Consider the following 18,320-nt stretch of genomic DNA (forward strand, 5'->3'; position numbering starts at 1 on the left):
AAGTAGGAGGACTTACACTACCAGACTTCAAGACTTTGCAAAAAGCTTCAGAATTTAAGACACTCTGGTATTTGCATAAGGATAGATAATTAGATCAATGAAACAGAAATCAAGTCCAGAAATAGACCCACATATCTACAGGGAACTTTTTAAAAAGGCATCAGTGTGATTCGTTGAGGGAGACAGAGACCCTTTTACTAGGTGGTTCTGGAGCCACAGGACCTCCCCATGGACCACAGGGACATGAACGTGAGAGCTGAACACATAAATTCCTGTGCGAAAACACAGAATAGCTTCGTGTCTTTGATGTGGTCAAATATTTCCTAGGTAACATAGAAAATGATAAACAATAAAAAGGATTGCAAAGTTAGTCTTTCTCAAAATCAAAGTTTTCTGCTCATTACAAAAGAAGCTATAGACTGGTAGGAAATATATTTGGACTATCTGACCAAGGACTTTCATTTGATAAATAAAAAACTATAAATTAAAGATAAGGAATGAATAATCAGCAAATAAACAGGCACTACACAAAAGAAGACCCATGGAAGGCCAATGAAGAGGTGCTCAACATGGTGGTCACCAGGGAAACGCACACTGGAACAACAGGGAGAAACCACAATGTACTAGAAAGGTACAATTACAAAGACTGGCGGTTCCAAGTGCGGCAGAGGATACAGAGTAACCGGATCTTTGATTCCTTGCTGGTGAGTGGGTACCAGAGTACAAGCATGTAGCACATTTGGAAATTATTTGGCTATTTCTCATGAAGTTAAGTATACACCTACCCTAAGACCCAGCGATTGGACTCCTGGATTTGTATTTCAGAAAAATGAAGGTGTATGTCCACAAAAAGACTCTTCTAGGGATGTTACAGCAATTTGGGAGGCTGAAGCAGGAGGATCACGAGCTCAAAGCCAGCCTTAGCAACTTAGTGAGGCCCTGTCTCAAAACATAAAAAGGGTTGGGGATGTGGCTCAGTGGTCAAGCACCCCTGAGTTCAGTCCCCAGCACCCCAAACAAAACAAAAACAAAAAAAGGATGGGCAGATAAATAAATTGTGGTCTTATTTCTTAGCAATAAATGAGAAAATCTCATCCACGTGGATCTAAAAAATATTATGTTGAGCAAAATAAATTGGGCACCACGGGTATACACTGTGTGATCCCATTTGCGTGAAGTTTAAGAACCCATGAAACTAACGTCATGGCATTGGAAGGCAGAAGATGGTCACGTCTGAGAGGCCTGCAGGTCCTCCTGGGGCAATGGGCATGTGTGTACTTGGTCTGGTTGATGGTCAAGGGGTGTATATGTGTGTTTTATTTTCAACAAGGAGTATCCACGCAAGCTGTAGACTCAAGATCTACACATTTAGTGTAACATAAAACGACTTTGATGAGTAGTTAAAATGGGATTGATGAAGACACTAACTATAGAGATGATCACAACAAGACAGGGAGGTAAAATGTTGGGGCTCTGCTTGAGATAAGGGCTCTGGTGCCCTTTACGCTCACTGGTGTTGCGCCAGGTGGGGTTTTGCTGGTGGTGCTGATGGTATTTTTTGGTCTGTTAAACTTAGACCATGAAACCTCCGTTTATAAGCACAAATCAAGCAGAGAGACTGCCATGGTTTGGGGAGGTGTCCCCCAAAGGCCCATGAATTAAAGGCTTGGTCCCCAGCCAGTGGCACCTTTGGGAGACGGTGAAACATTCAAGGAAAGGGGTCTAGTGGAAGTGTCCTGGTCATATGGGGGTGTGCCCTGGAAGGAGGTACAGGACCCTGGCCCCTCCCCTTCCTTTATCTTTCTGGCCATTTTTTTCTTCCATTTCTCAATATGCATAATATCTAAAATTTCTCAATTTTGTGATGGAAGAGAAAAAAAGTCGTGTGTGTGTGTGTGTGTGTGTGTTTGTGTGTATTTTCCCATACTGGGGATTGAACCAAGGTCCTCAGACATGCAAAGCAAATTTTTTTTTTCCTAGTACTCAGGGTTGGACCCAGGGGTGCTCTACCAGTGAGCTACACTCCCAACCCTTTTTATTTTGTATTTTGGGAGAGGGTCTTGCTAAGTTGCACAGGCTGGCCTTGAACTTTTGAACCTCCTTCCTCAGCTTCCCGAGGAGCTGGGATTATAGGTGGGCAGCATTGTTCCTGGTCCTTTTTATTTTTAAATAAGGAAATAGTGGAGGGTGTGTCTGTGTGTGTGTGTGTGTGTGTGTTTAACATAAGCAATTGTGCTGTTAAAACACGACCCCCTCCCACCCCGCCAGGCTCCGCAGACTGATGCCTGACACATCTTTGCATGAGCAGGTCCTGCCAGCTCTTACCTTGTTTTCTGGGCTCCTGGCCCCATCTGCATTGGTATTCTCCAGAGAGGCTTTCTGCTCTGGGGAAGATTCAAGGTCAGAGGCTCATTTATAGATTTCCCATTTTCCTGTGAATCTGTGGTATTTAAGAAATGGAGCAAGTTAGAAAATATTCATCTCCCCCTTTTCAGGCAATTCTAAGATTAGGGAAGCAATGACTGTCGCCCTGGAAGGGGAGGTAAGGGCAGCGAGGAGGGTGGTTTCTCCTCTCACCCCCTGAAGGAAACCTGGTAATGTCTTAGAGGACAAAAAAATCCAGAACCCCTGGGACTTTCATTTCCACTGGACAAAAATCCTCTACAACTTGTCATCTTTTCTCAACTGATTTTATGATGTCTGGTTCCTTTCAACATTAAATAGTAAGTCCATCTGGGCCCATTAGGCAATGCTGGAGCATGTTTCTGAAGGGCACCCATTTAGCAGGGGAGTGTCCTGCATCTCCCAGATCCGAGTCCCACTCTGTGGACCCAGAGCACGAGTCTTCTGGTTACACAGTGGACCAGAGCCGCCTCGGCTCGTTTTGTCTGCTCCTAACGTTCCTCGTCCTGTGTCCTTTCTCATCAGAGAGATGAAAAAGGATGTTTTCTCCTTGGATTTGGAGGCAGGCAATGCTGGGCCATCTTGTGGAGTTAACTCTAGGGAGGAGAAATGAGGGATTCATTTTGACCATAAAGCCGTGCATCTTGTACCTCTGGGCTGGGCATCAGTGGTACCTGTGGAGGTGACAGGAGGTAAGGTATCCCCTATCATGGTCAGCATTCCTGGATGGTCTTGAAAAGTCTGCAAATCTAAGGCTCTTCCCCAGTGACCCTGTCTCCACCATCTTCTCAGACACAGCCTCACACCCACCTTTTCTCCTACTGCAGAAATCACCCTGCCCCCCCACTCGCCAGATGCACATGCATTTCTGTCTGCTCGCTGGGCTGTGTGCCCACTCTGCCCCAGAGGATAGCCTCTAGCCATCAGTGGTCATCGCATGCTTGAAACACGGCTGGTGTGGCTGAAGCAGCGCACGATCCATTTTTCTTCAACTTAGTTCATATAAAAATGTAAAAACTGATACTTGATTCAGTGATTAGGAAACTTCTAGTGATATTTGGAACAATTTATAGATCTACTCTTCTGACTGTACATTTTATGAAATCTAAATCCAGATCAAGTATTTCCAATGAAAAGTTGGCATATAAATTGATAGGACTGGGATATAAAATATCCAACAGATTTCAAAGACAATGTAAAAAAAAATGGGTGTAAAGTATCTCATTAGTTAACTCTACAATATGATGATAATATTTGGAATATATTAGGTTAAATTAAATGCATTGTTAAAATTAATTTTGCCTGCTTCTTCATAATCTTTTAATGTGGCCACTGGAAAAATTCAAGCAAGCCATGTGGCTTGCATTGGATTTCTGCTGGACAGTGTCCCTCTAGCCTGCTCCTCTGTCTGCACAGGTTTGGGGACTCGAAGCATCTGGACTGCACTGTGAGCTGAACCACTCACTAGCTGTGATTTGGGGCTGTTGCTGTTTTAATATGTAAAGTAGGTGTGGTGAGCTTGCCCTTGGAATGTCTGTCTACACAGCCCTGGGAACCTACAAGTGCTTGACCCAGTTAGCTTCCACTGCCGTCTGGCCAGGTCCTTACTCATCCCTCAAGACTCTCCAAAACACCCTCCTCTTGGGGAAACCTTTCCAGACCCCACCAGAAAAGTCTCATTCTTCACCTTTTCCACCTTGGCATGTGGCTCGCAGGAAAGTGACATCATTATATCATGGGGTCCTGAAGGCAGAGACTCCAACTTTCTCTGTGTGTGAAGTATGTTTTAAACTTTTCATTTATATAAATTTTCAAGCACACAAAGTTGAGAGGGTGTGGAGAGGGTGTGTTCAGTCCCCATCACCAGCCTCGGTGACTAGAGTACTTCCGTAGTTATGTAGCTCTCACTTCACTTTGTCCTGGTCACAGGATTTTGTGAATGTTTCTGGGAGGTTCCAGCAAACCCAAGTTCTACCGTCATTGAGCGTTAGGGCCGTCTACCCCATCGGTCTTTACCTGGGCTGGCCCTGGGAGCTGATTAGCGAACAGAACATACTGTAAGTGACCACGATGCTCTGATGAAAGTGCGAGGAGCCCTGCAGCTTCCTTGGCCTCTGAGGCTCCTCTGCCATGTGAAGAAGCCCGAGCCCCCGAGCTGGAGGAAGGGCTGGAGGAAGAGACGCCAGGGTGGGGCTGAGGCCCTCCTTTGGCCACTTGCTAACCACAGAGAGCTGAGGCTCCTTCCAGCCTTCCAGCCCCAAAAGAGCCACTGGCTGACAGCAGAGGTCAGAAAAACAGGCCAGACAGGGCCTGACCAACCCCAGAATCGAGAGAAATCACAGACATTGTTTGTTTATATCTCTGTCTGGAAGTAGTTTAACTCAAGGCAAAAGCTACCTGATGGTCACTGAAGAATAGCTTTTATGGATGAGGTCATGGAGTGACTGGACCTCAGCAGGGTTCTACCTCCAATGCACCATCTGGCAGCATCCACCATGCCCCAGGGGCCAGGAGACCACCCGCACGTGCAATCCTGCCCTGCCCACTCAGCCCTGGTGGCAGGTCACAAGGGAAGGGGTCTGCAGCTCTCACACACCCATGGGTAAAGGCTTCTGGGCTTTATTCTGCTCAACAAATAGGTTTTGGGCAGACAAAATGAGCCAGGAACTGGTTTAAGAGACTAAGGGGTCCTGGTGCTAAGATGGCCCAAAGGTTGAATCTCATTCGTTTTCAGGACAGCAGAAACTCTGATCCTCAGAGAAGAGAGAAGACAGGATAGAATGTGACCACTGAGGAAATTCCCCAGTGGGCTCAGAGTCCCCTCCTGGAAGGTACATGCAGCTAGGAGAGTTTGTTGAGTCTTTTAAGTAAAAGTCAGCCTCACTGTATCATTGGGGTCAAGACTCTCATGACCAGCACAATGTGGGGGAATTCACATTGTGTAGATAATGGCTTCAAAATGGTCCACCCTATTAGACCTGCCCCTGGTGATTCTCAGTGCCTTTTATTCTCTTTTCATTTCGTGAGAATCTTCCACACTAATCACTCTCCCGGGATGTGAAGGCGCAGCTGCGACCTCTGACCCTGACACTGACCTGCCAGGTGGCTGGAGTTCCGCTCAGGGGTGCCTCTGGCCTTAGCTTGGCTTCTGCGTCTCATGGTGCGGTTGAAGATAGAGTTTCTCTGCAGGGGAATGTGGCGGCGGGGTTCTGTATCCTGGCTCTCCTGCTCAGTACAGGGCATTTCCTCTTTTTCTGGAAGCAGCTCAGGTCTCACCTTGGCTGATTCCTTGTCAATCTTCCATGAATCACTCACTGATTTCCTCCAGGGTTTTTCCAAATCTTCTATTTCCTCGGTCTCCATGGTAATAGAGCTAATGGCTTCTCAGCAGAACGACTGGAGGTCACCAACCTCCCTAGACTTTGCAGGTTTTGAGGGTTTTAGAATAGAAAGAGAACAATTTTCAGTTAGTCATTGGGCTAAATATTCCATTCAGAGGATGGAATTACACTCCCATCTGATTTGATGAAATTTGGAATAATCTGCACATCCTGCCAACCACGTCTTTGTCAATGAAAATTACAGCTTAACCACTGTAATTTGGATACATTCATGTATCATTTTATAATTGAGGCTTGTTTATACTATTTGTAGGATGCACTTTGGAGAAAATGCTTTAAGTGGTTTGTATAACTAACTTTCAAGTAAACATTTCCTGAATAATTCTAGAGAAAAAGAGCACAAAAAAATGGGAGAGAACTTCAGGATAGCATCACGAAGAGACTTGCACACGCAAACACAGAGAGCCATGGCAAGATGGCAGAGAGGCGTCGGCCAGGGTCAGGGGTCACGACAGAGCCTTTAGAGATGAGCCCATGAGGACAAACCTCTTGTGATCAGCTGGTAGCCAAGTCCATGATAGAACCATGTATGACAGCTGGGGGGCACTGAGGGTCCCCACCCCGTGGCTGCCCCATGGGCTGAGTTACACAATGTCTACCTCCCTCTGGGGTGACCATCTCCTTCCCACCCAACCCCTTTTTCCAGCTGAGCCCAGTGTCGTCTTGCACCCTGATCAGGGCAGCGGATCAATTAGAAGCTCCAGGATCCCACCCAAGGCTCAGGATGTCTTTGTTTATTTTGGGTGGGGATCAGGGCTCTCTGGGTAGGAAGATTTGAGGACTCGGTGGGGTTCAAGCCCGCTCTGGTTTCCAGAACCAACTGCCTGTGATGCAGGTGCAGAAGGCTCACCTGGGGATAGCACATGCTTCCCACATTCCTGTAGCCCTGGCCGTACTCTGTTAATGACCTGCCCACACATGATCAGCCAAGCAGAGGTGAGCGTGCAGGCACTGGGAGGTACAGTGTGCCGGGAAGGGAGCCACTTCAGAGCAGCATGGCCCGGCACAGGGGCACTGCCTGGGCTCGTGGGCCTGGGGAGTGCCATTCTGCCCCCAGCTTCTCTTTCCATGAAAGCCGAGACATGCACTCTGGGATCAGTAGGTCCTGTCCAGCCAGAGAGTCATGCCGCTGCTATCTCAGGTGACAGAGAGGGTTGTGTAGTTAGTGGCTGAGAGATCTCAGCTTGGTTGGACAATGAATACCACATGGCTCCCAGAAGTGCCCAGAGGATGATGCTTATTACAAACATGACAAGGAACCCCAAAACCACGGGGAAGTTTCATTCACAACAAGTTCAACTTGAGTCAACAGAGGATGTAAAAAACTGAATTGGTTTTGAGCCACATGAAAGAGACAGAGTAAGAGGCTTCTATCCTGGCCAGATGAGTGGGAGACACTTGGCCCTGCTCTGATGGGCCCTGGCTGAGAGGTCGTGAGGAAAGAGATCACCATCGTCACCTCCAGGTCCTCCAGGGTCCTGCGGGAGGGAGAGCTGGAGTGAATACCACAAGCAAAGACAATATAAGGCGAGCTGTAGGGGCTGCTGCGGGGCTGAGTTCCCTGTCACTGGAGGTATTCAGATGGAGGCTCTGAGGCTTCAGGATTCAGGGACATACACCTACCGCTGACGTCTCCTCCTCTCCTTTCCCTTACACCTCCTGCCTCTTGTCTTGGTCCAGCTCTTAGCTACCATCAGCTTGGAGCTGGGTCTGGGGCAGTATGATGGCAGGGGTCCTTGGATAATGTAGGAACTCTTGTGTGTTGGGCCAGTCTGTGGAGGTCTCTGAATCCTGTTGGTGGCAGGAGGCCCTTGAAGACTCTGACTGAGCATGCAGTGTGGTCCCAGGAAGCCCTGGATAGGCTGATCTGGGGTGCAGTGACCCTTCCAAGGGCAGATGTCACATAGGTGTGGCAGATGAGCACCTGGACCAAGATGGGGTAGGGGTGAGGAATCTGAGGAGTCAGCATCATGATTCATGTGGTTTGGGCAAGGAATTTGGCTGGCGGTGACCAGGTGACCAGGCAGTGATGGCAGTGGTAGTGGGGAGGTGCAATGAGCCTGTCTGGGTTGGAGCAGGCTGGTCCAGGATGCTGGGCCAAGGAACCACTGGGGAGGGGCGTCCGTAGTCAGAGACCTCGCACTGGAGCAGATGGACCGCCTCCCCATGCTTCCGGGTCCTGAAGACCTGGGTGTTGTGGCCCTAATGTGGACTGTTTGGGCACCCAAGGTTATTGTTATTGTTATGATTGTCACCACTATCATTTTAGGCTGCATTTTTAAAAGTTGAGGTATGGTTTATGCAGAGTAGAACAAGCCCTGTGTAGAGTGTGTGCGGCTCCATGAGTTTTAACAAGAGAGTGGAGCTCATGGGCCCCCAGCCCATCAGGGTACAGAGTAGTCCCCACCCTGAGGATCTCTTCTGGGGAGGGCTGCAGTAGTTGACTGCCCTGCAGCCCAGCTCCTGGGGACCACTGACCTGGGTAGACTCCCCACTGATTGCCCTCTCCTGACCGTCACGGATGGAGGTGGAACAAGGCAGCACAGGCCTTTTCAGCGGGGTGGGCTGCATTTTCTCCTCAGCCCATTATTGGCGTCCCCTGCAGGACCCTGGATGTGTGGATTGCTGCAGGGCCCTGAGCTGGAGGTCAGGAGACCAGGGCTCCAATCTCTGCCTCCAGCTGCCTGGAATCACCTGAAGCATTGGGCAAGTCAGGCCTCGGTTTCCTGTCCAGGACGCAGCAGGTGGGGTCCTGGCAGCTCCTCTGACTCTCAAGTGCAATGATCTAGGGAGGCTCAGAGTGCCCTAGAGGAGGCTGGTGGTATGACAAGAGCCAGGGGATTGATCTTAAGCTGTTCCAACCACTTTCTTTAAATAAGAAGGCTCTGACTCTGAGAAAATATACCCCCAAAGCTTACCATCCTTAAGACCTTTACACACACACACACGAAGAACTTGTAAAACTACCTGAAAAACGACTCTAATCCTGCCTCAATTATTGGTTATTTCAGGCCAATGTGCTCCAAGTCTGGATTTTTTTATTTTTTATTTTTTAACCAGGGATTGAACCCAGGGGTTCTCAACCACTGAGCCACATCCCCAGCTTTTCTTAATATTTTATTTTAGAGACAGGGTCTTAATGCTCAAGGCCTCGCTAAGTTGCTAAGACTGGCTTTGAACTCGTGATCCTTCTGCCTCAGCCTCCGGAGCCTCTGGGATCACAGGTGTGCGCCACTGCACTGGGCCCTGGAATCTTTTTACAATCACTCTGGTTCTTCTGTGTCCATTAAACCCAGTGGGCCCTCACACCGAAACAGTCTTCTAATGTTTCCATTGACCTCCTGAGTGGCTGTGTCTTTTTGACCCAGAACTGACTTCAGGGTGGAGGTGCATGGGGGCAGCCTTCTGTCTGGAAGCGACCAAGGGGCCTGGTCACACTTGCAGAGCACCCATCCATCCATCATCCGCTTAGCAGACCCTCAATGGCCAAAGGCCCACAAGTGAGCACACATGGGTTTTAGTCCCTCCCTGCTCCCTGGTCCATTTGGTTCACTGGTGCTGGGCACAAAATAGCACTCTATAAACCTCTGCTGTTTACAACAAAGACTGGATGGATGGATGACCTTAGGTGAGCCCCACGACCTCCAGGTGAGGTCAACACCATGCTTAGCTTCACTTTACAGACAGGAAGCTGCAGCCCAAGAGCTTTAGCTGCATGCCCAGGATCACACCACTGGTACTGGTGAGGCAGGGGTCACACCCCTTCTGCCTGACTCATTCAATGCAGAATGTGATCCAAAGAATCTCTTCTATATCCTGGCTGCAGATGGGCCTGGGTGAATCAGAGGCAGCAGCAGCCATCTCTTCCGTCCCTTAGAGCTCAGGCCCATGAGCCAACGTTGCAGAGCGTTGGGCTGAGGGCCAGTGCCTTCTGTGTGAGTCAGTGGCCTGGAGGTCAGGGCCCCTGGGGGAAGGTGGTGGAGGGGAACAGGCCCCTCTGTGGCAACTGAAGCCAGCCCCTAGGGTGGGGGTGGGGGCACCTGGGCCCGGAAGTGAGGCTCCAGAACTGTGCTTCTCAGACATTCACTGCAGAAATCACCAGCGATCTGGCTGAAACTGAGATTCTGACTCAGGAGGGCTGGGTGGGGCTGAGGCTGCGTTTGTGATGAGCTCTTGGGGAACGCCCATATTGCCAGCCCCTGGATCACCCTCAAGCAAGGTGGAGAGGGGCAGAACCCCAGTCTCCATAGCAGGAGGAGAAGCCCCCTGGGCTAGCTCCTCTCACTGCTGCCCTTCGCTCTGGCTGGGTCTGGGGAGCATCTTCAAGCCAGAGGCAAAAAGAAATCCCAGGTTTGAGGCAGGAGGAAGGAGGTCCAGGAGAAAAGACAGGGAGCTGGAGCAGGTGCTGCCCCTGCTGGCCCCTTCTGCTTCTTCTCACAGGAATGAAGAAAGAGGTGGGAGAGACTCCCACCCAGGAACGAGGGCCTTCAGCAAGTCTGCAGGAGAGGCCTGCACACCTGCTGTGAAGCAGGCCCCTCGGGACTGGACAGCCCAGTAAGAGGAGGCTCAGCCTTCTGGAAGCTCTCAGGGGTCAGGGAGGGACAGTGGTTACAAGGCAGAGGGCAGGGGGAAGAAGGGTCCTTTGCAGAGAAGGTTCCAGTGAGGAGCAGGTCACAGGGAGTCCGCAGCTGCAGGGGGAACTGGGCTGTCAGGCTCCGGCCTGGGCTCAATAGCAGGAAGGAATTATCCAGAGGAGGCCAGATGGCTCCAGCCAGGAGCCCCTAGGGCAAGTGTTCAGCAAGTGACACTGAGGCCTCTCCCACCCTCAGGGAGGGACCCAGGACTCTGTGGTGATGGTGAGGCATGCTAGCCAGCCAGGTGGGGCCTGTGACAAGGAAGGGTGGCCTGAGAGATGCGGGACAGGGAGAGGGCCTCAGGGTAACAGGAAGGGCTAGCAGAACCCTCACTGTCCTTGAGGATGGGACTCCTGGAGGCCACCCTCACCTCCCAGCTGCCGTACAAGAGAGGCAGGCTGCAGATCCGAGGCCACCTGCGTCGTTTCACAGCATCCTGGGCCTGAGTGGAACGTGGCCTGCTCCAGGTAAGACAGGGCCCACCTGGCTGTCAACGAGGCTCTCTTTCCCTCTCAGGACAAAGGATTCCAGGCAGCAGAGGGAGAGCAGGCAAGAAGGCACTGGGGCAGCGGATGTCTGCAGACACCCGGCTGGGTGGTGGAAAGGCCAAAGCTGCGGCCAGCTCACAGGGAGTGTGTTGGTGTTCTGAGTTTGCACAAAGGACAGGACGGGGACAAAATGCCCAAAGAGAGGAAGAGAAGGACCTTGGGAAATTAAAAGTGGGAATTCAGAAATTGGGAGCAAAGGTTGGGAGGGGAGAAACAGAAAGGGGACAAAAGAAAGGTGGGTGGGGTGTTGGAGCAAGGGCCTGACGTCCAGCTGGCTCTGCCCGCTCTAGGGGGACAGCAGCGGCGGCTTCAGGAGGTAGCAGGGAGGGTCCTCCAGCCGTGAAGTGAGTAGGTGGGGACCTTTTAGAACCAAGGTCAGTGCAGACAGTGGTGGGTTTGGTGACTAGGGATGGACGGAGGCAGGAGCCTCCCCTCTAGAAGCAACACCTGAAGTGGTGGCGGCAGGGGTGTGGGTGGGGTGTGGGTGCTGGGTCAGGTGGTGGCCGGGAAGCCTCTCTGCTACTGTTGAGCAAGGCCTGAAGAAGGAAGCCAGGGAGCCAGGCAGGACACGAGGGGAGGCAAAGCTTTCTGAACGGGATTTGTTGGCTTGCTCTTGGCTAATGAGGGAGGACAGTAACCATGAACCCCGCTTTCCTGTAAGGCTGTAGAACTACTGCTCTGGGAAACGGAACTGGAATTGGAGGGAGACCGCCGCCAAGATGGGAGAAAGGTGGCCCTTGGGCTGGGAAACTGAAATCGAAAATTGTCCACTGGGGCAGCGTCCAGCCTAGGGCTGCAGCTAACCAGAAAGTGGCCTGACGTTAAATGCGAACTGCAGTAACGACCCATGAGCACCAACTTAGCATGTTTGTCTGTTTTTGCGGTGCTGGGGTGGGACCTGGGCCTCGCTCATGCTAGGCAAGGGCTCTGCCACTGAGCTCAGCCCAGCCCCAGTCATTGTCTCTAATCCAAACAACATTTGCTAGCCAGGCCACCAGAACAGTGAGACTCGAACATCCTCAGGCCCACACGGCTGCTGAGTTTCAGGCCTTCGACTCCAGCAGCCACCTGGTCCCACGCCCTGCTGCTGTCACCACTTACCTAGCAACCTGTGACATCCACACGCAAAACAGGAAGTGGGTTAGAAATGGGCAGAATCCACGTGCAGAGAAATGATGGCCAAGTGCACACAGCATCCCCTCCTGATGGTGCCACAGGAATCCCGAGACTGAGAATTGGACCGTGGCTCAGAAAAGCTGAGAGAACTTCTCTTTTAAAGGACGAAAGAGAGATGCCAGAGAGGAATGGGACGCCCGTCTATATATAACCCTCATCACAAAGAGAGCCCTTGACAGAGTGGCAAAGCCAGAGGCGAAGGAACAAGCTAGATGCCCCTGTTGGCAGAAGTGGCCAGGGAGGAGCGTAAAGGGGAAGCAAGCTGTGAGCAGAGATGGACGAGGGATGGAGGAGGGAGCCTGCAGGCCTGGCCGGCCTAGGGCAGGGTGGGGAGAGTTCACACAATGGAACTTTTCAAAGAATAAAGTTCTATGTCTATTTTTCCAGAAAAGGCGTGGATGAGAGAACTTTAAAAGAAGCTCACGGAGCTTCGGAAAGTAATGCTTTGTAAGGCTGCATATTTGCACACAGTGGGTGCGCAGTGTAAGAGGCAGAATGAATGAAGAAACAGGCAATGAGGAATTGGGAAATGAATTAGAAAAGAGAGTGGGTGGGAGAATTGGGAAAGCCCCCAGCCACCCCAGGCATCTCTCTGTTTCCTGGAGGGTGACAGAGCTAAAATGGCCAGAACTAGAGCTCTGATAGCTTTCTGTTGCTATAACGAACACCCGAGATGCAAATTACAAAAATAAAACATTTCTTTCAGCTCATTGAGGTCTCAGTCTGTGACTGAAAGGGCCGGTTGCTTTTAGGCTTCAGGTGGTGGTGTGGGCTGAGGCCCATCATGGCGGAAGTGCCTGGCTCAGTAAAACCTCTCACCTCATTGCTGGGAAGCAAGAAAGAGAAAGAAGAGGTCCAGGTGCCCTGAGGACAGGCCCTAGGGGCTCTGAAACCTCCCACCAGGTCCTACATCCTGGAGGTTACACTGAGTCTCAAGAACACCCAGTTGGGGAACCAGCCTTCAACACATGCCTATGGGGGACACTCAAGATAGCGAGAACCTTCCCCGTGCCTGATGTCTGGCCCACCGGCTCTCTCTCCTCTTTCTGCCATGTGTGAGGGAATTTCAGAATTTGCCTCTCATTGTCAGAAGACCAGAGTGAACCTTGGGAGAGACTGTAGTTTGAGCTCCCAGCTTCCCACTAAAATCCATCACAATCAGACAGCAGGAAGGCAGCTACCTCGCCGTGGAGGCCCAAATCAAGACTCCAGGTTACACCAGGCTCATCCACTAAAGAGGCTCATAGTAACCAGTGAGATTAAGAAGCTTTGCTGGCAGCCGACTTGTGCTTTGAAGTCCTTAAGAAATGTAGACAGGCAAATGGGCCAAGGTGTGTGAAAACGTGCTCTCCAATCACCAGGGGAGTGCACGTCAGAACCACAGGGAGGTATCATTCCCACCCTAGGACAGCTGCAGTCAGGACCAGAGGTGAGCGTTGGCGAGGATGCCGAGAAAAGCCAACCCCTGTGCCTGCTTGGTGGGAGTGCAGACTGGTGCAGCCATTGTGGAACGCAGGATGGAGGCTCCTCAGAAAAGTAAATAGAACCATCCAGTCACCCCAGGATCCAGTGACCCCTCACGTGGAAAGGTATCCACAGGAAATCTCTCTATATATTTTTACTTTGTGAGTCCGTTTATTTCCAAGTCTTTGCTTACACTAAAACTGGGGTTGGTAATACCATTAGCATAATTTCTATAATTAATTTGTAACACTCTAATTCATGTGAGCTCAAATAACTTGACAGACTTAGTAAAATACTTCCATTCCCATCCACTTATTAATGTAAAAAAGATTCCTAGCAGCTTCAGCTATAACGTTAGAAAGCAGAAATAGAACTTATGCTGAACCCATATCTTTCTAGCAACAGAAATATCTTTCTATAGATATACAAGCTAAGTGAGAAAAAAAGCCCTCAAATATATTTCTTCAAAATATATTTCTAATAAAAATTTTTTGGATTTTTTTTGTTGGTCCTTTTTAGTTATAATGACAGTGGACCCCATTTTTATATAATTATACAAGTACGGATATATATTATTCTAATTAGGACCCCATTCTTGTTGACATTTATTCTCAAGAGCATGATGGTACATTCCTGTAATCCTTGCAATCTGGGAAGCGGAGGCAGGAGGATCTCAAGTTTGAGGCCAGCCTCAGCAACTTAGCAAAATCCTCAGAATAAAATAAATAAATAAAAGAACCAGTGTTTTAGTCAGTTTCTTGGCCATTTGAAATCAAGATCTAGAAGAAATATCTGAAACCCCATGATCATTACAGGATTATTCACAATAGACAAGATATGGAATTAACCTAAGTGTTCATTGGTGGATGAATAGATATGCAAGATGTAGTACAGATGTGCAATGGAATATTATTCACCCATAAAAAGAAGTAAAACTTACCATTTGCACCATCATGGATGAGGACAGAGGACACTATGCTAAGTGAAATAAACTATACACAGAAAGACAAATGCTCTCACTTTCATGTGGAAGCTAAAACAGTAGCACTCATAGAAGAAGGGAGAAGAACACTGGTTGTCCAGGGCTGAGGATGGGAGAATGGGGAGATGTTGGCCAAAAGATAAAAATTTTGTTACAAGATCAGTGAGTTCTAGGACCCAACATCTAGCATGGGGGTGAGGGCTGTGTTAATTACCTTGATTATGGTGTTCAGCTTTATGGGGATGTTACCTCCTATGCAGGAGCCCCTGCAAGAAGGGGAGGCTCCCGCTGGGAGCTCACAGGGCTCTGGGAGTCTAGGGAGACTGTATCTTGTCCTGTTTGTTACCTCCCCTGTCTTCTCCAAGGTTGGGGATATGCTGACATATCCCCTACGACACCAGAGCAGGTGTGGGCCATAGCATTTCTGAAGGCAGGGTCTGTTGGAAAGCATGTACCATGTGGCCAAAGGGACATGGCCTGGGGTGTCCTAGTAGGAAATGAGGTGCCCCACTTATCTTTGTTCCCCATGGTCTTTGGTGCAGTTCTTGCCAAACAGAACTTCCCAAGGTTCCTTGGATCCCAGAAGGTAGCAAGTGCTAGGGGCTAGGGGCTGCCCAGGGGGTCTCTAGGCTGAGCGATGGGGTCCCCCAGCCTAGAAGGTGTAGAAACAAGCATGAACTGCTGGGGCCAGAGGGGACAAGGCAGGCTCCTGGGAGAGTCAGCTCCAGTGGAGTTGGGAGGTTCAGATAAACACTGGCCCAAGACACCTGGGCCATCAGTGGAGGCGCCAGAGCGTCTGGGCAGAGGGGTGACTGCTGTCACAGGGGCGCTGCCAGTCACAGGGGCAGACCTCAGCCTGCTGATGCCCACTCCCCATACCCGAGAGGAGAGGGGGTGGAGGTCCCTGGGTCGGCCATCTCTGATCCCTAAACAGCTTAGCTGTCTAGAGGGAGGGAAAAATTAAGTTGAGTAGCACACGATTAAACTTCGGAAAATCTGAATGTGACTGAGATGGTGAAGGATACAAAATGACACTCACCGGGAAGAACCACAAACACCCTTAAAGACTGGTGAGGGGATTGTCAGCCTCTGGTCTCATAAGAGAAAGACCATCCCAGCCAGAAGAAAAAAAATTTTTTTTCACTTACTAATTGGCCAAAAGTTTGAAAAGCTACCTGTGAGGCTGAGGGACAACAGGCACCCCCACCCTTGCTGAGGGGTTTTCCGTTGACTTCACTCCAATGGGCCAGTTTGGCAGAGTTATGAATGTAAAAACCAAATGGTTTTGACCCTGCAATCCCAACTGTAGGAATCTGGCCTGTGGATCTGCTTGCTCATACAGGGAGTGGCCTGCGGCAGGTGACGCATGGCAGCCTCGTCCAGGAACAGGCAATTGGAAGCAACCTGAATGTCTCCCAAACAGGAACTGGTCACACCAATCAGAAAATTCTAAACATCCGATATAATGGAACATAATGTAGTTGCAAAAGAAGAAGAGAAGAGACTCTATACGCTGCTCAAGAAAGGACTCTAGAATCTCTCAAGAACGAGAACAGGCTGGGCATGGTGGCCATGACTGTAATCCCAGCAGTTTGAGAGGCTGAGGCAGGAGGATCATGAGTTCAAAGCCAGCCTCAGCAAAAGCGAGGAACTAAGCAACTCAGAGATACCCTGTCTCTAAATAAAATACAAAATCAGGCTGGGGTGTGGTTCAGTGGTTGAGTGCCCCTGAGTTCAATCTCCAGCTACCCTCCCTCCAAAAAATAAATTAAAAAAAAAAAGGACAGAAGAATAGGTATTATATTTTTTCATCAGTGTGAAAGAGGAAAATACATTCAGATTTACCTGAATGTACCTAAAAGCTTCAGGAAGAAGTTATGAGAAATTAGTATCAATAGTTGCATATATATGTATTTTATATAAAACATTTTATATAAAATTATATTTTATATTACAATACTTTTAACAGAGGAGGGATGGGCAAGATTCCCAGGGCATATGGGGAATAAGGTTGGGAGGAAGGAGATTTTAAAGCACAAACTTTTTAATATTTTTAAAAATGTTAAAGCTATGTCAATGTATCAATTTATTAAAAATAAATGAATTTTTTGAAAAAGAAGTGAAAAGCATATCATCATAAATACAGAAGACAAGCAGATCTCAATGCTGAGGAAGGTGAGGAAACATGGTATATGGCCAAGAATTGAAAAGGAGCCCAGCCGTCTGACAGAACCATGCAAGAGGAAAAATAAGTAACAATGAAGGGACACAATAAAACTTTTATATGTATAGCTTTAAAATTGAGTTTTCCAGGGGCTGGGGCTGTGGCTCAGTGGTAGAGTGCTCGCCTAGCTCACATGAGGCACTGGGTTCAAACCTCAGCACCACATAAAAATGAAATAAAGATATTGTGTCCACCTACAACTAAAAAATAAATATTTTTTAAAAATTGAGTTTTCCAAGTAAGTCAGATTCAGAATAAGAATGAACTCTTAAATGAAATGCTTTAATTCCTTTGTTGAAATGTTCTCAGAGTAATTTAAATAAAGTTGAGGCAATTTTGTAATCATTCGAAAGTCTTAATACCACATAGCATATCAGTAGATCAATGGGCAAAACTAAATACCAATCCCCAGTAAAAATCCTTTGAAAATGAGACAAGAAGGAGAACTCATGATAGTTTATCACAGGAGCTGGGGCCGTGGCTCAGTGGTAGAGCACTAGCCTAGCACGTGTGAGGCATGGGGTTCGATCCTCAGCACTGCATAAAAATAAATAAATAAAATAAAGGTATTGTGTCCATCTATAACTAAAAAATATTAAAAATAAAAAAGAGTTTATCACAAACCCTGGGGTGGGTTCTCACCATGAGCAGGGCTCCTGTGAGCACCACGGTTAACATGTATTTTGAGGTTTGGACCAACACAGTGAAACATAAAGCAAATGAGGTATCAGAAAGAAGGTGCAATAATCATAATTTATAAGTGATGATTTACATGCCTAAAAACCCAAAAGAACCAAACAAAACTATTGGAATTACAAAGAATTCAGCCCAGGCCCAGAGTTACCCAAGATGACATTTTTCTTTCTTTTATTTTCCTTTCCTTCCTTCCTTCCTCCCTCCCTCCCCCCTCCCCCTTCCTTACTTCCTCCCTCTCCCTCCCTCTCTCCCTCCATCCCTCTCTCTTTCTAGTCCTTCCTTCCTTCCTTCCTTCCTCACTTTCTCCCTCCCTCCCTTCCTCTCTCTTTCTCTCTTCCTTCCTTCCTTCCTTCCTTCCTTCCTTCCTTCCAGTCCTGGACATCAAACCCAGGACCTTGTGCATGCCAGACAAGCATCTACCACTGAGCTACACTCCAAGTCTCATCTTCTGTTTTATAATCAACAGACAACCCCGTATGGTTCCACCATACGCAACAGGATATTTCAGGTATAGACACATGGTGGAATGGTTTAATCCAGCTGATTAACAAATGTGTTACCTAGTATCATTTTTTGTGATGAGAGCACATAATATCCTCTCTTCACATTTTCAAGGATACGATATATTACCATTAAATTGTCGCTGTTTGCAGATGTCATAATCTCATATATACAAAACCCTAAAGACTCCACCAAAAATCTGCTAGAAGTAATATATGATTTATTTCAATAAAATTTCAGAATACAAAATCAACATACAAAAGTCAGTTGCAGGGCTGGAGACACAGCTCA

At 48.5% G+C, this 18,320-nt stretch overlaps 1 protein-coding gene across 2 annotated transcripts in view; it reads right to left on the minus strand.

Annotated features, from left to right (window-relative positions):
• Ngef (neuronal guanine nucleotide exchange factor) overlaps nucleotides 1-18,320 on the minus strand; it is a 91,041-nt gene that overhangs the window by 57,342 nt on the left and 15,379 nt on the right. Inside the window, exons 2-3 of one of the 2 annotated variants that reach the window (XM_046439773.2) lie at nucleotides 5,499-5,818; nucleotides 2,326-2,440 (exon numbers count right to left, since the gene is read on the minus strand). In XM_046439773.2, the coding sequence (XP_046295729.1) occupies nucleotides 2,326-2,440; nucleotides 5,499-5,766 (383 nt within the window). In that variant the 5' untranslated portion in view covers nucleotides 5,767-5,818. Of the gene's footprint in view, nucleotides 1-2,325; nucleotides 2,441-5,498; nucleotides 5,824-18,320 lie in introns of both variants that reach the window. The other variant, XM_046439772.2, reaches the window with a different exon arrangement.

This window comes from Marmota monax, unplaced genomic scaffold, assembly GCF_021218885.2.
Source record: "Marmota monax isolate L192 unplaced genomic scaffold, Marmota_monax_Labrador192_F-V1.1 WCK01_AAM20220418_F8-fsc00041, whole genome shotgun sequence".
NCBI lineage: Eukaryota > Metazoa > Chordata > Mammalia > Rodentia > Sciuridae > Marmota > Marmota monax.